The sequence below is a fragment of the Argiope bruennichi genome, chromosome 2, assembly GCF_947563725.1.
Source record: "Argiope bruennichi chromosome 2, qqArgBrue1.1, whole genome shotgun sequence".
NCBI lineage: Eukaryota > Metazoa > Arthropoda > Arachnida > Araneae > Araneidae > Argiope > Argiope bruennichi.
Window position 1 is genome coordinate 142,052,548 of NC_079152.1, and position 20,356 is coordinate 142,072,903.

Below are 20,356 nucleotides of genomic sequence, written 5' to 3' on the forward strand. Positions count from 1 at the left end.
TGCATATGAGTCTAGAAAGATGCATACTTTATTACTGGTGAGATATTTTCTAAAAAGAATTAAAAGGATGCAACTGAAAAGCAGAAATTGTTTGTTTTAAACCCATAATTGCCATCGAATATACTACAATGAAGAGCCAGAAAAACTGGTACAGCAGGTCGTATGCAAATAATGGAAGTGTTCAACAATCAGTGCAATGCGATGTGGTCGAAACTACATATGTAAGACCACAGGTGTTTGATCAGCTATTACATCGATTCTTGCTGTTACTATGTCAGGTTATCAAGATTTAAGTGATTTTCAACGGGGACTAATCATCGGCGCACGAGAGATGGGGCGCAGCATTTCCGAAGCAACGATGAAATTTGTATTTTCGCACACGACCATTTCAAATGTGTACCGCGAATATCAGGTTTCCGGTAAAACCTCAAATCTCCGACAGCGTTGCAGCCGAAAAACGACCTTGACAGAAAGGGATCATCGATGGCTTAAAAAAATTGTTACACGGGATAGACGTTCAACACTTCCTCAAATTGCCGCGGATTTGAATGCATGTCCATCAACAAGTGTCAGAATTCACACTGTGCAACGTACCCTAATTGATATGGGCTGCATACCATCTCGTATACCATTGTTTACTCAAAGGCACAAAGCTTTGCACTTCCTTTTCTTGGGCTTGCCAACCCAGTCATTGGACTTTTAATGATCGGAAAAACGTTGCCTGGTCTGACGAGTCATACTTCCAATTGTATTGAGTGGATGGCCGTGTATGGGCGTGGAGAAAACCCCATGAATACATAGATCCTTCATGCCTACAAGGAACTGTTCAAGCTGGTAGAGACTCTGTGATGGTATAGGACGTGTGCAGTTGGCATGAGATGGGACCTTTGATACGTCAAGACTCGACCATGACAAGTCAGCGGTGCGTTAACAGCCTTTCTGACCACCTGCCTCCTTCATGCCTTGTATGCCTTCTGACGGACATGGACAATTTCCAATAGGATAATACTCCACCACACAGGTATTCAGTGGCTACCGAGTGGCTTAAGGAGCATTCTTCTGAATTTCAATCCCTCTCATGACCACCTAATTCCCCCCCCCCCGACATGAACATTATCGAGCATATGTAATAAAATAAAAATAATCAACTTTCCATCTCTACGGAAAAAACAACCCATATTTTATTCAGCAAAATGGCGAGAGGCCGCAGAATCACATGGAATGGAGACATCTTCAAGAGAAACAAATCGATTAAATATCTAGGAGTCCAAGTTGAGGGCCGATTAAATTGGCATAAAAAAGCAATGAGAAAAGGTCATTAAAATGCACCAAAACCTCAAAAGAATCGCTGGAAGCATATGGGGAATCTCTCAGAAACACAGAAGAGTTCTTTATAAAACAGTAGTTGAGAGACCGCTCACCCATGGTTCATCAGCGTGGTGTCTAAACCCAACATATAGTATGAAGAGGGAACTCTCCACCATTCACAGACCATTTCTTCTTTATATTTCATGTGCATACCGCACAACTCCAAAAGCAGCGCTACAAACCATTCTCGGCATTCCATCACTGCACATGCAATTACAGTTTGAAGCCAGACTAACGACAATATATCGCCTAAGAATGCATCTTCCGCATAATATAACAGAGATACAACCAGAAGAGCTTGAGAAAAAAGCAACTGGTTGGTCAACTTACAATTCACAGCATCTCAATCCCAACCAAATCTCATTGGAAGATGAAGGAAAAAATTTATCTCAAATAAACAATATCAATATTTTCACAAAGGGCTTAAAAACAGAACATGGAGTTGAAGCTGCGTTTTGTGTCCTATTCAATGATTCCTTGCCCTACCACTGGCCTGCCAAATTGATTGACAACAATACCGTTTTTCAAACTGAATTCACCGCACTTCATGAAGCAGTAAAATATGCATCTCAGTTCTCAAACAACAGTATTTTTAAATTACATGTCGATAATAGAGCTAGTATCATGGCATCTTCTAATCCAAAGAGCACAAACCAAAAAAAACAAAAAAAAAAAAACAAGAGAAATGTTTGGTGTCCTGTTTTCAAAATCAACAGTAAAAGTCATGGGTTAAAGCACATGCAGACAATATAGGCAATGAAAAAGCAGACCAACTGGCGAAGGACGCAACGCGAAATAGGCAATTTTATATGCAAATAAAGCTTCCTAAACCACATATAAAAGCCCTCCTCCGGAAAGACATGCTTGAGGAATGGCAAGGATATTGGAGCAATGGTGTCACAGGCAGAAAAGTTTTAAATATCCTGCCTTCAGTCAACCTTAATCCCACTAACTGGATCAGAGAGATGATCTGAGAGTGACCAGTGCAGTTGTGGTGGGATTGGCCCCACACTTCATTATGCTACGGAATGCATCCTCACAATTTCTTGGCTATGAAAAAATCATCACGAAGCCATGAACAGGAATGGCTGAAAAGAATCTCCAGCAACTTCCTGTCCAAGCAAAAAATCCCCAATATAATCAAATTTATAAGTGAAAATAGAGACCTCTTCTTGCCTCCATAGCTCTCAACATCAAGTCTCATACCAAAAAAGACTAAGGGGAAAAAAGCACAGTAGTCTTCTGTCATACATTTCAATCAAACAGAGATTCTCTTCATTCCCATTTACCAAATTATTTTAAATCGGATTTTTTTTTACTGCCTCTTGATCTACTATATCATAAAAATAAGTGAACACAGAATATATGTATATATTTACACATTTTATCTCTCAGCCTGTTATTATTTCAAATTATATTTCTAAGTTGAAAAATTTGGTAAACGGTTTCATCTTAATATAATTTCTTATATGCTTGCAAATTCTGTAAATAGTTATTTTTGATTCGTTTTTTCTACTGTAAATATTTTGTTACTTAAATAAAATTCCCGTAACATACCCACCAAACCGTTCAGTGACCAGAATAGTCACTAATACAGGGGTATGAGACGGCGTTCTGTTCTGCAGGAATCATCTTGCTCTACACGATATTCGATTGTTGTACCAATTTTTATGGCACTTCAGCGTATATTACGCTTGTCATAGGTTAAAGAAACATATTTAATGATATATATAATTAAATGCAAAAATCATGGAAACAGAGTGCTTCATAAATTTCTTAAAATTCTAAATTTCATTAAAAATCCCAAATTTGCTTAGACAATTGTGATTTGTTAAAGTTGACACCAAAAAATAATACGAATTAATATAAGAATAATTAGAACAAAATAATTTTTACTATAGTGGTGTCACTAAACTGAATACTAAAACACAATAACACTACAGCATATATATTTTTTTAATATAAAGGTTTAAAATGATATGACGCATGTCATATGTGAAAGTTAAAAGTCTCAGTTGTGAAAGCTAAATGTTGCAAATATGGCAGTTTTGTAGTTTGCAGAGTGGCATCTTTTGTTCTGAAAATAATAATGAAGAGAGTGCGCGATTGATATTTTAAGGATTTTGAATATTTCGACTTTCAAAGAAAGACCTGCTAAGTTCAAGGGACCTGGTCATCATTGGGGATTATTTCATCTTACAGCCTCTACTTACCATGAATTTTCACTAAGAGGAATGCCTTCACTGAAGTTCCAATGTAGGGCCTGAGTAAACTTTGCATGAAGAATGTTATGGTTAGCATATCTCTTTCCTGCAAATAAGCAGAATATTCAACCAAAGCAATTAAGATGCCCTTCATGTGCCGCTGCATAATTTTTATCGCTATACAACTAGACAAAGCTCTTTAACGAAGAAAAGGCTCTCAATGAATGTCCAAATTCTATTCAACTATATGGAGGGAACACAGCGACTTAGGTGGAGTCTCAAAATTTCCCTACATACGAGTGTTCCCTTTTTTTATGTATCCGTGCAGTGTAAATAGGATTTCATCAGCCTATAAGACGTTAAATAGCTTTCGAGATTCTTGTTAAATTTTTATGAGAGCCCTGATGATAAATGATTGCCTTTCGATAATACCTAGTGGATATATAAATTCTGTATATGATACTGTACATATGTAAAATACCATGGAGTCAACCTTTATCCATGAGTAGTATTTTTTGTAGAAGACATGAACTGACATGTGCTTCATGACTTTTTGTACTGAACAGACGTGTGTTTCTGTTGCGGATGTCTTTCGACTACGTATAATTCTTTCCAAATGACACATTTCTTTGAAGAGTTAGTCACAATTTAGTTCTCCAAACCATAAAATGAAACTTTTTCTTGTCTTGATTTCTTTTACAATGCGAAAACCTTTAATTCAATAGTTGCTGAAATTTCATTGATGTACGAATTATTTTTATCAAAAACAACTTGATCAGCTAACGCGAAGGTACTCCTGATATCGAAGGAAGAACTTATGACCATCTAGATTCTTTAAGGTCTGATTTACATAAATCTAAAATTAGCTTCTCATCAACGTCCTTTACTGATGACTTCTTAAGCAAAAGTTTGCATTATAAAAAAGAATCCGGTTTATCAATGATCAAATCTGGATATATCAAAATATTTTGTGATAATTTGTTTCTTTCCAATGAATTTTTAATTTTTAAACTTCTAAATCAGCTCGTATTTCACATTTAAAATAAACCTTTCACTAATTTTCTTCAACTAATTGGACTGATTACCAGATATTACTTGATAGGTGTTTCAATTATTTGAAATATCATAATTTTATACATATGGAAATAATTTCTCCACTGCCAAACTTAATGGCTGGCTATCTATGTAATCTCTTTGTGGAGTTCTCTTGCAGTGAAAAATAAACTCATAGACTGCTTTGTTTAATATGGAGCAATCTGGTTATTATTAGCCAAAAAGCTAATCACTATACGTCGACTATATTCTCATTTTTGCTTTGTGTGTTGTAAGGGATGTTGAATACGAATGAAAATATTAGGTGTTGTGCGATGATTGTTAATTTTTTTTGTGAATATATATATATATATATATATATATATATATGAATAAATGTTTTACGTTATTTATTTGTATTTTAATTACTTATAAATTAATTTTTAAAATTTTTCATTGAAACATTTACACACATTTTCTTTATTTATAATGTTGTTTTTTATAACATTATAAATTTTTTATAACATTATAAATTTTTTACAACATAATAAATATATTTTTTTATAACATTAAAAAATAATTCTTATTAATTTTCAATTTAAAATTCTTTACATTAATATATTATATAAAAAAACTGAATTCAAAATTTTACAATATGGATTAAAATGCCTCAAATGATCGCTTTCAATCATTTCAATCATTTTAATGATCGCTTTCAATTCAGTTTTAAAATGAATTTTATTTAGAAAAATATTCTGTAATATACTTGAAGAATGATACAAAACGATAAAACCGAATCCGGTGACCTTTCAATTTTTATTTTCACACCTCGAATTCCATACTTCCAGCAGCCAACCGCATTTCTTCGCAATATCTACTCTCTATCAAAGTGGAAAATATTCCCAAAGGTCATAATTAAGAAGTTCCGATAACGGATCAATAGCAGATGATTTAGACGCGCCGCCATCTGTGGCAGAAATGCTACATTTTTCATCTGTCACTCAGGTCATGTTGTTGCTCTTGCTTTTATGAGGAGCATCCTTCATGCCAGACGGGTTATTCTTCAAAGATGCTTAATCAATTCCCATACGCCACGCAGAAGAGCTCTACACCGGCATCATAAAATAATTTATTTCTTTTTAGTTTGCGGTCGAGGGCGCGTCTTTGAGCCTGCCCCCTATATATCTGTATAAATGCTAAAGAACGGTAGGGGATTTAATGGTATGATTGATTAGATAAGTTACTTTAATAACTTAAATGTTTATATGTCAAGAAATTTTATTTCTAACTAATATGTGGTTTAGGAGTTATTTTGTGGGTGAGTATGAAATATGTTCGGTTTATGCTTATTATTTGCTACATTTTTTTACAAGAATTTATTAAACAAAACTTTTGCTATAACTATTTATCTTTACACTTAATCTTGTTGTACCTAAATTATATCCATACATCATCTCTTATAAATGAAAAATGCCATAGATCAAATACTAAATAATTTTTAACTTCACTTTTATAAATTCAATATATTACTTTCGTACATAAAGGAATAAAGCGAAAATCAAAAACAAAAGTCAAAATATAATATAAAATAAAGTATGATAAAGTGTGATGGATGTATTAATCACTCATCAAGGGATGAAATTAATATGAACCATAGAAGGAACTATTATAAGGAATATTTTATCTATAAGCAGTATCGAATCAGTAGGTGTAAAGATGGTGTCCTGATCTCAACTGCTATATGCGAAATGTTATTAGTAAACATAAAAATTACAAAATTAAAATGGCTTTGATAACTTTGAATATAATTTTGTTTGTTTGTTTTCTTAGTTGAATGTTATATGCTTTTACATTTTTTGATAGAATCGAAAAAAAATAAGAGACATAGTTCCTTGGCAATTAGAAGCATTAAGTGCGCTATTAAACAATTATTTGACCCTCTAAAACGGTCGAAACGGGTATAAACTGATTTTCCATTTTTTAAAATAAATTTTTAACATGCCGTTGCAACAAAATGTTCTTTATATCATATTCAAATTTTAAGAATAATTCATAGACTAATTTCATTTCTTTACGATCATTCCTCTAATTCTAATCTCTTTATCAATATTTTTCTTTTCTGATACTATTTAAACAAGATTTGAAAAATCTAAAACATCTTCAGGAGTTAAATATAATAGTCCAAAAACTGTGTAACGTAAAATATGATTTGCTTTTTTCTTATATAAGAGCAAGCAAAATGATTAATATAAGTCTCATATATATACATATATACTATCGAAGCCAAATTATTAAAAAAAAAATTACAGCAATGCCTCACGTATAATATTACTCATTTCATCCAGATTCATTCATTCGAAAACTAATTACTTCAAAATTAATCATCTAAACATTTTAATTCATCCTTCATTTATACTGGATAAATTTACTATCCTCGAAAATGTATATTACGCCTGTATAAAAATGATGACATATATTTATTAATAAAAGCACACTTCTCCTGTCAAAATCAGACATTTTATGTCATTAGACATTATCAAGGGTTAAATCCACTGCTTTATGTTCCCTGATATTATCTCATTATTTTTCGGAGCAAACTTGAATTCTCTTTAATAAATCAATTCTCGTTCAACCAATTGCTTAATATAATTCGAGCAATCTATAATAAGGGCATGATTCATCATAAAGTGGATTGAAATACAGATACATTCTGTAATATATATATATATATATATATATATATATATATATATATATATATATATATATATATATATATATATATATATATATATTTATATATATATATATATATATATATATATATATATATATATATATATATATATATATATATATATATATATATATATATATATATATATATTCATAGAAAATAACCAGATAAATAATAATAATCACAATCAAATTAATGTTATTTTATTTATTATGTTATTTTCCATTTTGAGTTTGCACCATGTATGTTCATAAATTTTCATACTGTGTTAAATGATTAGAAAATACACAACAAAACTCATTTCTCTTTTTACTGTATCATTGATGGAAAGATCAAAATTTGAATGTCAGGCCCGAATTCCAAAACCTTAGCTACAAAAATATATCTTTGAAAGAATCGAAGTAAATTACGATCTCTTAAAACTATGCTGCTAAATTAAACACTGCAGCAATATTGAAAAAATATCATATAGTATATTAACTACTAATACAACATAAAAACGAATAATTTTAAAAAAAGCTCTAAAAACTTTACAATTATTCTTTGACAATGTAATAAATGAATGCTTTCTTATAGGTTAAATAACATTATTGTGACAATCCGGTGAAAATAATTCGGCTTCCAACTCGAAATTCTCGAATTTTTATGATATATAGAAATTAACGTGTATTATGAGTTGCGTGGTAGATTTATGGAAATTTAAATGCGTCCATGTTGCTTAAATAGTTCTGAAAATTATACGCAACACATTTATTCATATCAGAATCTTCCACATTATTATGGTAACCAATAAGACATGTATTAAATCATTACATTAGATGTTTCTAAGAGATTTGAAATAATATTATGATATTTTCTATAGTAGTTAATAAAAGTTACATGCATATAAATTTCAAAAAGGTTTGTAATTTATGTGAAACGAAATCATTCTTGGATGTAAAGGTCATTATTCGAATTTTTGCAATACGAAAATATTCTAACATATGCTTGAATTTGACAACTTCAAAACTGCCGAATGACTGTACATACGTATAGTACAAAATTACAAGATCTAACTTTTGCATGGATTTAAAATGCAATGTTAATATGAATAAATTTAAATAACTCAAACATTATCTGAATTCTTATTAATTTAATTAATATAAAAGTAATGTTTTAGGGAATTATTACATTAGATCTTTACAAAAGTCTAGTTTTTTATACAATATATATATATATATATATATATATATATATATATATATATATATATATATATATATATATATATATATATATATATATATATATATATATATATATATATATATATTAATGATACCTATTTTTTGCCGTATAATTTCCTTTTATTTTTTAAAAATATTTTAAGCATAATTTATAGCAATAAATTTTATTATTGAAGTAAAACTCAAATTATTGTTATTACTGCTACTAATATTTGAATCTGGATTTTTCCATTGTTGATTATAAAGATATGAATATTCTGTTTATTTTCATATTTGGAGTAGATTTCACATTTTGATTAGGTGAGTAAGATATGCTTTTAATATTTTTTGAAATTTTGTTGTTCTTTAGATTAAGGATAAATTACGGAATCAAGCAGTGATAAAAGAATTTAAAATGAGTTCATATGTACACGCTGTTACTCTTTCTTGTGCTATATGCAATATGCGCTGTGTTAATGATTGCTGTTTGATGATATGTATTTAAAAATTATATTCCACTTATAAATTTTGATCTGAAGATCTCAAAATAATCTTGATACTTTACATACACCTTGGAATCGTTTTCATACTTTACATAGAGCATTGGTCAGAGAAACCGGATTTTAAGGACTAGCTGGAAAAGATGCCAAATTAGGCTAGATACTTAATGTGTGGAATAAGAAACTATCAATCCATAAATAAACAAAGTGCAAAAACACCTATATAAAATTTCCAGAATCTATATAATAAAATATAAAATATACATTGTATTTAGAGAACGCTAATGCTGCTACAACTAAAACACAAATGAACTTAACAAATTAAAATTAGAAATAAATATTAAGTTTACAACCAAAATCAAAAAGAAAGATTAAATGAATCCGGCCCGAAGACTTTCTCAAGGGTCACCCTCATGCAAGGATTCAAACCAGGGATTTTTTCTGTGAGGGGTCTGACTTTCATCCAACAAACTAACCCCTCGTGACCCGAAAATCCCAGAAAATTGAGGTTTTGGAGATAAAATTAGTATCATTACTAGTAACCGGATTCATTTAATCTTTATTTTTGATTTTGGCTGTAAACTTAATATTTATTTCTAGTTTTAATTTGGTTAATGTGTGGAATACTTATTCACTCCTTTCTAAAATCATATACCAAATTATGTTGATGCCCATATTTCGTCTCTAGAAGCCTTCCAGTCTCTCCATAGAATCCCCCCAAAAATCCTCAAATTTCCTTTTGAAAAATTCGACCTCAGCTAAGATAAATTTTGTGTTCTCTATTGAAATTATATACATCTGTTGCTGAAACCATGAGTGTTTATATGGTGTCCTGTAAATATAGACGGATATCAAGGTAACATCAACTGAGAATAGAGTAAAAAAAGTTGTGTTTTCGCACCTTGAAATCAGAGAGGTATTTCTTCTTCAGAAGGAGAAAACACAACTTACAATTCTCATCGATAGTGCAAATAGTTGTCAAAGATTCATAAAATGATTATTCGAATTCTCTTTTAAGCAATGTAATTACAGGAAACTCGGTTTTACAGGAGTTTTATAGGAGGGCTTTTTTTTTTTTCCTTTTTTTGAGAAAAAGGAATCTTACTCTTTATGAACTCTAAAGGTACAAATCGATTCCAGTAAACTAATTTCTTGATTTTTTTTATAATTTCAAAGTATTATTGAGTTTTATTGGACATTATGCATATAGATTACTGTTCCATTAATAGGAGTCATTTATAGATTTTGTTATCAGAAAGCACTTGTTTAAGTAATTAATCATCTCTGCATGTAGAGATTTCTGATAAGTGCAGTAAACCCTTTGAATACTTGAAACATTGCAGTCAGCAGACCACGACAGATAGGACTTAATCACCAGTGATAAATTGAACCTGTATGTTGTCATTTATTATTTTTACCTATTAATAGTTCTTTCCTAAAAACGTCCATAAAAATACCTGTCGCTTGTGGCAATTGCAGAGCTCGAAATTACCTCAAACTGTATTTCTTTTTCCATTCACTATCCTAATAATACCCTTGAAGATTTGCCTTACTACCAAACAAATTCCTAAAGAAATTTTTTATAACAATTAAATCCTCGTTTTCTAATAATCAAGATCTTCTCTAACATAAACTTAAAGAACAATCTTTAAAAGACCAACTTTTCCAACGGTATAAAAAAAAGCAGCAGAGAAAGGTAACAGCACTATTAACCGATTACTAAGCCGATCTGTTTCGCTAGGAAGAAAAATTACATTTGAAAGCCGCTCGCTCCGACTCAAACATAAGATGACAGACTTCGCGATCGAGATCTGCTGCACAATCAAGCCGGCGGCTTTTTAGCGGTATTCTTTAGAATTTTGTTCGGTTGTTTGATTCACTGCTATTGCTTCATTAGAAGCCCGAGGGAAGATTTTACTACGTCTGCTTCGGTCTCCAATGCATTTATATTCTTCTGGAAGTTTGTTCTCGAGAGCTTTTTCTTTCACTTTCCGTTTCATGGCTTTTAATTTATATGCTCATGACAATAATTTACGAACGAAAAGCCGTGTATCCGAAGTGAGTTGAAGGTACATATTTACGTAACATTTGTTGCTCATTTTTGTGATGAAATCTTTATTACTTTACTTAAGGGGAAATATACAGTAGTAAGTAGTTAATTTAAAAGCAGTATATAAAGTTTTTCTTTTCTCGGAACTATTAATTATTTTGTGTGTAAACATTTTGCAGTTTTCTAAGGAATTTAAGATTTTTATTGAATACCGTTTCTTAATAAGATTCTTTAACTTCTTAGCTGATGTGTAATTTTGAAGTTAACATGTGTTAAGATTTAAGATATTAAATTTGAATAATGTAAGAATATATCTTTTGAATGCCTCCTTTGACCATTGTAAGTTTATTATTTGAAATTAAGCCAAGAAAAGCTAAATAATAACTGCTTGCATTGATAAAGGCTGCTTCTAAAACTACTCTTATGTACTCTCGCTCCTTTCTGAAAAAATAAAGGACATTTGATGTGATTTGAATTATTTATATTAAAAAACAATCACAAATTTTTCATGGTAAAATTATTTGTTTTTATACTGTTTTAATACGCTGTACTCAAAATAAGCCGGATTTATGATGGTTTCATTAAAGTTCATTCCTAGTTAATCTGTCGATTAAAGTTAATTCCTCTTGAAACTGTTCGGAAGTTTAAAAACTTGTATTATTTTTTATAGGCGACCACAAAACTACTGTAATTATTATTAAAACTACTTATAGTTTTACTATTATAAAAACTACTTAACACTTTAAGAATTTCTTTTTTTTTCTTTACATTAATAATTAAAATTATTTCAATGTTCAAACAGAGTCTTAAAATAGCGGCGTGTATAATACATATTTCACAAACAGAGATTTCTGAGTCTTTAGAAATTATTCTGTAGAAGATATAATAATGTTATTATAAACTGCACTTAGGGAAGAAAAGTTATGAAAATGAAAGAGCTGCGGAAACAGTTAAATTCTGAATTCTTCATTTTAATGTTTTTCTGTTTTGTTTTTTTTTGTAAATTGGAATTTAAAATTTTAGAAATATTTTATTTTAAATGAATTTGAAAATATCTAAATTAATTTTCCATTCAAAAAAGAGTTAGGTTTACTAAATTATAATTTACTCTTCAATCCCTTCGTACATTCGGGAACTACCAATTGAAATGCGAGGTAGGCTATCATCCAGTGAAAGCTACACTGTAAACCAATGCGCCTAATTAAAAGGTCCGTATTATTATCATTATATATATTTGAAAGAATTGATATACATGGACAAATATTATATGAAATCGACAATCTATGCAGTAAATCTCCGTCTCTAAAGTTGAAGTAGTTTCGCTTCATTACACTTGTTCCTGTAAACACGTAGTTAGTCAAATATTATACCATTCCTTTCGTCCAAAAATAATCTTCATATTTCAATAAACTTGAATACCTCTGACTGTAGATAGTTTGGTCATTAAATAACCATAAATCAGGTTCAACTTTTGGTTCAATGTTTTTGGCACACAATGAGGGATGACGATTGATGTTGTATCGTTGTATATGTTTGCACATTTAATATGTAAATGTTTTGATCGATTCATTTTTATTCTTTTGTATCAAACATGAGGTCGCCTAGGCCTGGTGATAAGGTATCAATTTTAGCATACAAAAATCCAGAAATAAAAATCCAATTCATCCAAAACACGACATATGTATTAATTTGCTGCATATTAAATCTGATGTTGGGAGGTTAACACTTAATATTCGAACCGTGTTTAAGTCGTAGACTATGGCTACTTGGGCCACTGGTATCCCTAAAAAGAGAAAATCTAGAGCGCACCTTCCTTATTCAATGAAGAATTTAGTATTGTAGATAAAATCATGGCTTACTAAATATCGAAAAGAAAGATAGACTGTATTAATAATTTTAAATGAATCTGCAATCGTTACCTTCATATGTTTGATGTGTTTTTTTATGTTGCATCCGAGAATTCCAATGCTCATAGATTGCGTATGGTATAATAAATAATTAAAAGGCAAAACGGACTCATTAGCCTCAAATTCTCTCATGTAATAGTAAAACATCAAAGAAAATACTGGTCACCAAAATGCAAATCCGAGGACTAACAGGGTGCTTGTTTATATTTTGTATTTAAGCTCTTTGGAATGCCAAAAAGTAAAATCAGCCCGGATATAGTAAAAAATAAAAATAGAAATTAAGAAAAATATTAAAAAGGTGTGAAAGAAAAAAAGTAGAATAGAAAAAGGGTAAAAATTGTAAAAAAAGGCAAGTATAAAATTGCAATAAACGTAATAGACACATAATAATATTTATAATTGTTGATGATTAAACATCCCCCAATTCTTTAGTCAATAGTCGCTTAACAATCAGGATGGCAATGTTCTTCCCAAGTTAGGATTTTGATAAAGTTTTCAGATATATTTCAATCTATTCAGAAGGCCAATGTTTATGTTGCTTTTCTTCACAACTCATATTTTTATTCCAAGTGGGAAAATCTCGTTCTGTTGGCATGGCATGAGATTTTCACAAGATATTGTACCCTATCCTCTCGATGATGTTCGATATTTAGAAAGCCTGACAATACCGAGAAGGTTTCATAATGATCAATAAAGACATTTTATGTTAATAAAGAGGTTTTTTTCTCTTTATCCAAGCTATAATTGTAAGAAATCCATCCTCACTCCTCTACTTAAGAACAACTCATTGTTTGGCAAATCAGATGCCAATACAATTGAAGTAAACTAAACTAAATTGTAATTAAATTATCTATTATAGTTACTTAAATGATAGAAAACAAAAAACAAAAACATTCCAGTCAAAACTTAAGTACAATTACATGTTAAAGACGATGGGATGTGGCGGATTACTAATTTTAATTTAGAAATCTATCCTTAATCATGCTTTAAGATATAATTTTAAATAAATTTAAATTTCTATACACTAAAATTGAGAAATTTACTGGCATATAATTTAAGAAGAAATAATATTCTTTATTTTAATTTTCCAATAAAATTAATAAAAGCTTATATTTTGAATATTTATCACTTCCTGGTACAATCTGCGTAATCTTCTAAGCATAATCATTTATCAAATCTAACACAATTTAGGTAAGCAGATTAATGCGTGTTATTTCACTTAAGTAGCTTTACGTTATCAGTTTATCTAATATAAATGCTAATTTGGATTAAACAATTACTTCCTAGCACTTGATATACACTCTCTGATGTAAATCTGATTTATAATATTTAGCTAGAGGAGACTTAATGCTATTAAAATAATTGATTTAGATAGAATTTTTGACTAGAAGTACAGTACGTGCGATCTTTAATAAAAAATAATTACTTCGATATTTGCCTCAGAATGTTGAAGTAAAACTTATATTGGAGCTACTACCATTGCATTAGTTGGCAATTTTTTAATTATTATTTCTATTTTTCCAAGATAGCAAATTTTATCAAATTTTCAACGGAATCTTTCTACGGGAAATAAGTCTGTTCGTCTTTAGATTTATTAAAAGTTAACTCCAAATCTCAAATAGCTTAAATGATAAAAATGAACATATAGTTGTATCATAAAAATTATAATTACATTTTGACAGTGGGTTGATCTTTTCATTAGCCTGTTTGTAAACGGCCAATGATTTGAAAACAAAATTACTGGACTTGACTTGAAAACATAACTATATGGTTAAATGAATTTTATGCACAATTCCGAAATTTCATAACTGGATTTTTTTTCTCTTCATTACAAAGAGAAGAGACACATTTTTTTTAAAAAAGAATAACGGTGATTCATGATGAAAACACTTTAGCTGTATCTGCAGTTCCTTTATAATTATTCGTAATTTTTGAATTTTCCTCATATTATTAAGTTTTTCATATTGTTTTCGCAAAATGTTGTAATGTATACACACAAAGACTTCGAAAATTTACAATATTTAAAAAAAATTATCTAACTTAGCATAAGGTGTTAAAAAAAGAAACTGATGCTACTCAGAATCCTCTATGTCTAAATCTATGTTTCGAATATCATCAAATTCTACAAGCTGACTAATGATATATAAAGAAACAGTTCTATGAAATGTTGTTAATTACGGTAATTGACAATAGGGATTATGTGGCTCTATTGGCATAATTGGAGATAAAATACAAAACCTGCTGACATTCCAATCAAAGAAACAAGATAATCTTCATGATGATAAAGAATCACATGACACATTTTTATTATTACCGCAGTGTAGTACAATCAATTTATATCTGAGTTTTTTTTCTTTCTTTAGTAAGCCTAGCTGCTTCATTCACCATGTCTAACTCCAACTGACTTTTATTCTTCCTTAGGTTTATTTGAAATCCAAGGTTCAACATGATGACGTAGGAAACTTGAATTTAAAATAAAGGATATACATATTTGATGTAAAGTTTAGCTATAGAATATACTGTGCATTGTATGATATGCAATGTACAGAAATGTAGACAAATTTAAGGAAATAAATATATTCTTCAATGAAGTTAAATAAATACTGCAACATATTGAAATTGGAATTTCCTATTTATTCGTAATGGTATTCTAGGTTTCTAACATGGTCGTGGACTTCAATTTTGAAGTTTTATATTAGAATGGTGATCATTTTTTTGAGACTCAAATTCTAATAGAGCTCAAAATGTGTGCTTTTGTCCTTTAATCATTGTAAATCACATTAGAAGAAGAATATCTTGAATCTTCATATCTTTTAAAAGACCTAAAATTAGGAAATAAAATAATGGAAAACGTACGAAAATATACTTTTCGCTGAAATTATATAAGATTTGATTGCCTGAACCTGGAAATTTCCCTTTAGATGTTTGATGATAGATAAATAATGTTAAATAAGATAATCCGCTAAATTTGGAGTTCTTATAAATAAAGAGAGGAGAAAACATGAAATGTTTACGATTTTACAGACATATGCTCAGTGATATTTTAAGTAACAAAATGCCATCTTTCTTGTTAATTTAGAGATGTAAGGCATTTTAGACATTTTATTTTTAATGAGCCCACATCATTTTTAAACTCTTCATTGATTTCCGATCTTTTTTAAAATGAGTCCGAATTCACCACGAAAATATGTCTGCAATTCGACTCCACACACAACCTATTCAATCAGCCAACCAATTGGAAAGCGTTAAATTATATTGATTTAATCTAAGATCTTAAATGCCTTATATGAGTATTTAAAAAAAATTAAACTTAGGATTTGAGAGCCGCGGTGCTATGTTATAGACAATTCCATTTCCGAATATGCGCGGCTCTAAGGCAAAGTCGATGGAATTTTTAACAGACACATCTTATTCTATGGCACGAAAAAGTTTCGAAACGCAAACTCTGGAAGAATTTTATCTTGAAGGTCTGATGAATTAGAAGCTTATTTTCAAACTTTCTATTTTTGAAGAGAGCGACAGACTCTATTTTTTCGAATTTATCAACTCAATGTAGTCCGTGCCATCAAAGTTAACTGAAGGAGTTTGAATTTTTCACAAACTTTGTATTTGGGATTCTTGCCTTCCTGTAACCTAGCTCTTAAATGTGTTTTTTTTTCTTATCTCCAATGAAAGTAAAAATCATTCAATTTGGATAGCAGAAAAATAGATTCTCACAATCACAGGATCTAAACTATCCTTTTAATATCGTCTGGTTATTTAACCGTTATTTGAAAAATATTCCTAAACATTGAAACATATTTAGGAATACTTTTCATTGCCTGACATTTATCATTGTCAAATCGCATGTACATAACTTTTCACGATGTATTTTATAAATATTTAAAATAGGTTTGTACGACCTATTAAAAAATGAATCATCATCATCGGAAATGCCTTAATCGTGGAAATGAATTAAGATCCCGGGATCTTTTATTGAATTTCAGAGTGAATTATCTTTGGCGTGAATCATTTTTAGGATTGGATTGCTCTGAAAATGTTCAGAAAGTAATGTTTATTAATAAAATGAATTTTGTGTTTGTTCCATTTAATTCATTTGCTTCAATATTTATAATGGGTAATTCTTCACGACCAAAAAACGCAACTTTTTCTCAAAATGACACCTTTTAATACATTTTTCTCCTACAAAATATTCCGATAAATACATTGTGTTTATGAAATTTGGAATCTTTGGAAAGGTCAAGAATGCCTTGCAAACAAAAGACGAACAATAAATATGTTGTTGTTTCTTATGGCACTTGCCATGGACAACTCCGCTGTTACGAAGACAGCGATTTAAGCAGATACGGTGCGTCTCTTGTTTTAGTGGCGTCAACTAGGGCCAAGAGTACGACTTTGCCACTACACACGTCACAACCCTTTTTACAAGGCGGACTTCATTCATGCATTTCATTCACGCAACCACAGATCGTCATTTAGACCTGAATCAGAGAACGATCACCCCTGATGCAGTACCCCCAGTGGTGTTACTCTCGACATGGAGGTCTTTGTGACCATGGCAGATTTATACGTGCGCCAGCCACCACACACGCGGGGAATCTTCGAGCTGCGGGGTTCGAACTCTCAACCCAAGAGACGCGTATCCAACGTCCTACCCATCAGGCTATCAAATATGATATATTGAATCTATCGTGCGCTATTTTTACAACTGTTTGAAACCAAAATATCACACAGTATTATATTTACAAGATCACGTGCTTCATTTTATTTATTTAAAACATTGGGCTTTTGAATTATTGTGCTTACATGCATACGGAAGCACAGAACGACAGACGCCGAACCTTTTGACAAATTTCCTTCCTCTCCAAACATCCGGTAAAAAACGATATTTTAATGCTAATATGAGTACCCATTTCTATATATCTGGCGTTTTACGCTTCATAATTATAGAATTTATTTATACTCGAATAGCCGGACAGACGTTACTCTAAATGGATTTAATTAAAACTTTGACAGAAATCTACACATTTGGTCTAAGGTCCATATGACACATTTCATCCATCTATCGGAAAAACCGGTTTGTGTCATTTTCTCAGAGAGACAGTAGTCAAAAATATATTTTTCAAACTTTGAGAGGGGATCTGAAACGTGAAAAGGTGTCAGAATCTGGAGTTCGAATTTTTTTTGAAATTTACAATATAATTTTTTGACATTTAAAACATTTTTGAACTTTTTTTAATTCTTACAATTTAGATTTAACTTTGCAAATACGGTACGGTGGAAAATTTTAAATTGCGCTCGAAACATTGCAGTACACAAAAAATGCCAATTATACAATATATAAAGCATATGCAATGTATTTCAACTTTCAACCCTAAACTTTTCAAAACCATATAAGAGGAGTGAAGAACAAAATAATATATAAATCTAAAGGTATTATTGTTGGAAATGATTTGGAGTTGATGATTTCAGTTTCGAAATGTTATTTAAAATATAATTGTTAATGTTTAACCCAAATATTTTTTGTTTATAGTGGAAAAGTGTTTAATGTAAAACTTCACAGTATAGTGAATATTTAAAAAAAAACATCTGGCGTCTATCTTCATTTCCAAAATTAACATTTGGCATTAGAAATTGTTAGAAGCTAGTTGATATCTAATATAGCTTTCCAGCAAAGAATATGTGAGAATAGGAAAGAGCAGAATCATATGCTGGTCACGATGACCATTTAAAATCTAGGAATGACTCAAGCAGAATGAGGTCTTGAATCTTATTTATAGAATAAGATAGTAGAAGATTTAAAAGGGAGTTTTTCTGTTTCAACATTTTTATTTTTTCTGGAGGAGAAAATACATTATTAAAGCAAACACACATCTTTCCATTTTTCAATATTGCTGATTAAAAGCCTCAAACTTATCCCTTTGATCCATGCATCATGGCAAAGTTATTTTTTAGCATTCTAGAACCCTGCTGACTGACGAAATTAGCAATGGATACCAATAAAGACTGCAGATGGATTTGCATAGATAATGTAAACAAATACGAACATTTTTATGGAAATGCAGCGGCAATAATCTACAATGACAAATAGAAGAAGGGGTGTTTCACATCATTATTTATTATGTAAACGAATGTATATGCATACGAACATATATTTTTTATATCTATCTTTAAACGAATAATTCTTTATATATGTATATATATTTATCTCGTGTATCTTAGAGACGGCTCAAGAGATTTGGATCAAATTTGTGTGTATTAGATTTTATATTTAGATTAGAGTTTGCTTTTTAAGTCTATCGGTATAGGTATCTTTCCTGAAAAAATGCGGTTTGACACACACACGCACACACAAACACTCTCACTCACAAACATTTTTTATAACTACGCATTAGAGTCCAAGAGATGGCGCCAACAATCCAAGCAGAATCTAAACAAACCGAGGTAAACACCCGAGCTTCAGAAAAATCTTATATCTTTAAACGAGCAATTCTTGTATAAATATAAAACTATTTATTTCGTGTATCTCGGAAACGGCTCTAATGATTTGTATCAAACTTTATACTTATAAGGTTTTGTTTTATATCTACATAGGCGTCTTTCTTTAAAAAACACGATTTTACACACATAAAAAAGAATTATGATTAACTATTATGATTATGATTAACTATCAGAGCCTTTTTTCTATCCGCTCTCTGATAGATAACGAAACTGTAAAATGATTGACAATGATTGTAATACAGCAGATTGTTTTGAATAGCATCTTAAACTAAGTGAACTCGTGATTTTTTCTATTTAAATGATCAGTTCATACGTAAGTAAGATTAAAAAATATTCATAGGTAATCAATATGTGATTCGTATATAAATAATGTCGCAAAAAAAAAAAAAAAAAAAAAAATACACGATTTTATGGGAAAAAAATTGCTTAGCTAAGCTTGTTTTCCTGGTATTACAATTAATATATGATATTGCATATTATTGCAATTAACATAAGATATATATGCACGCTAATTTTTATTAAATGCATCAACAATAATTTGTCGCAAATAGAAGGAGGTAGAGTTTCAAAGTCATTCTTTATTAAGTTTTAAATTTCGAGTTAATTGTATCAATGTATCATTTCCGTTATTTTGGTAGAATCCCTTAAGAGGTGCAAAGTTGTAAAAAAAAAGAACTAAAAAAAAAGAAAGAAAAAAAGGAAGATTGAATGAATCTAAAAGAGTAGAGCAGTACTTACAGTGGAAGTAGCTGGGAGGAACGTGATTACAAGCTTTAACTTTGTTGAACGTGGTCTTCTTACTGATCAGCTTTAGTGGCCTGATTTCTTTGCAACTCTACGTATAGAAGCACT

The 20,356-nt window shown here is 30.3% G+C and overlaps 1 protein-coding gene across 1 annotated transcript; it reads left to right on the forward strand.

Annotated features, from left to right (window-relative positions):
- Positions 1–271: 271 nt before the first annotated feature.
- LOC129962367 (uncharacterized) lies at positions 272–703 on the forward strand. Its single transcript, XM_056076114.1, has one exon. It carries the CDS (start codon positions 272–274, stop codon positions 701–703), a length of 432 nt encoding a protein of 143 aa, XP_055932089.1.
- Positions 704–20,356: the final 19,653 nt, after the last annotated feature.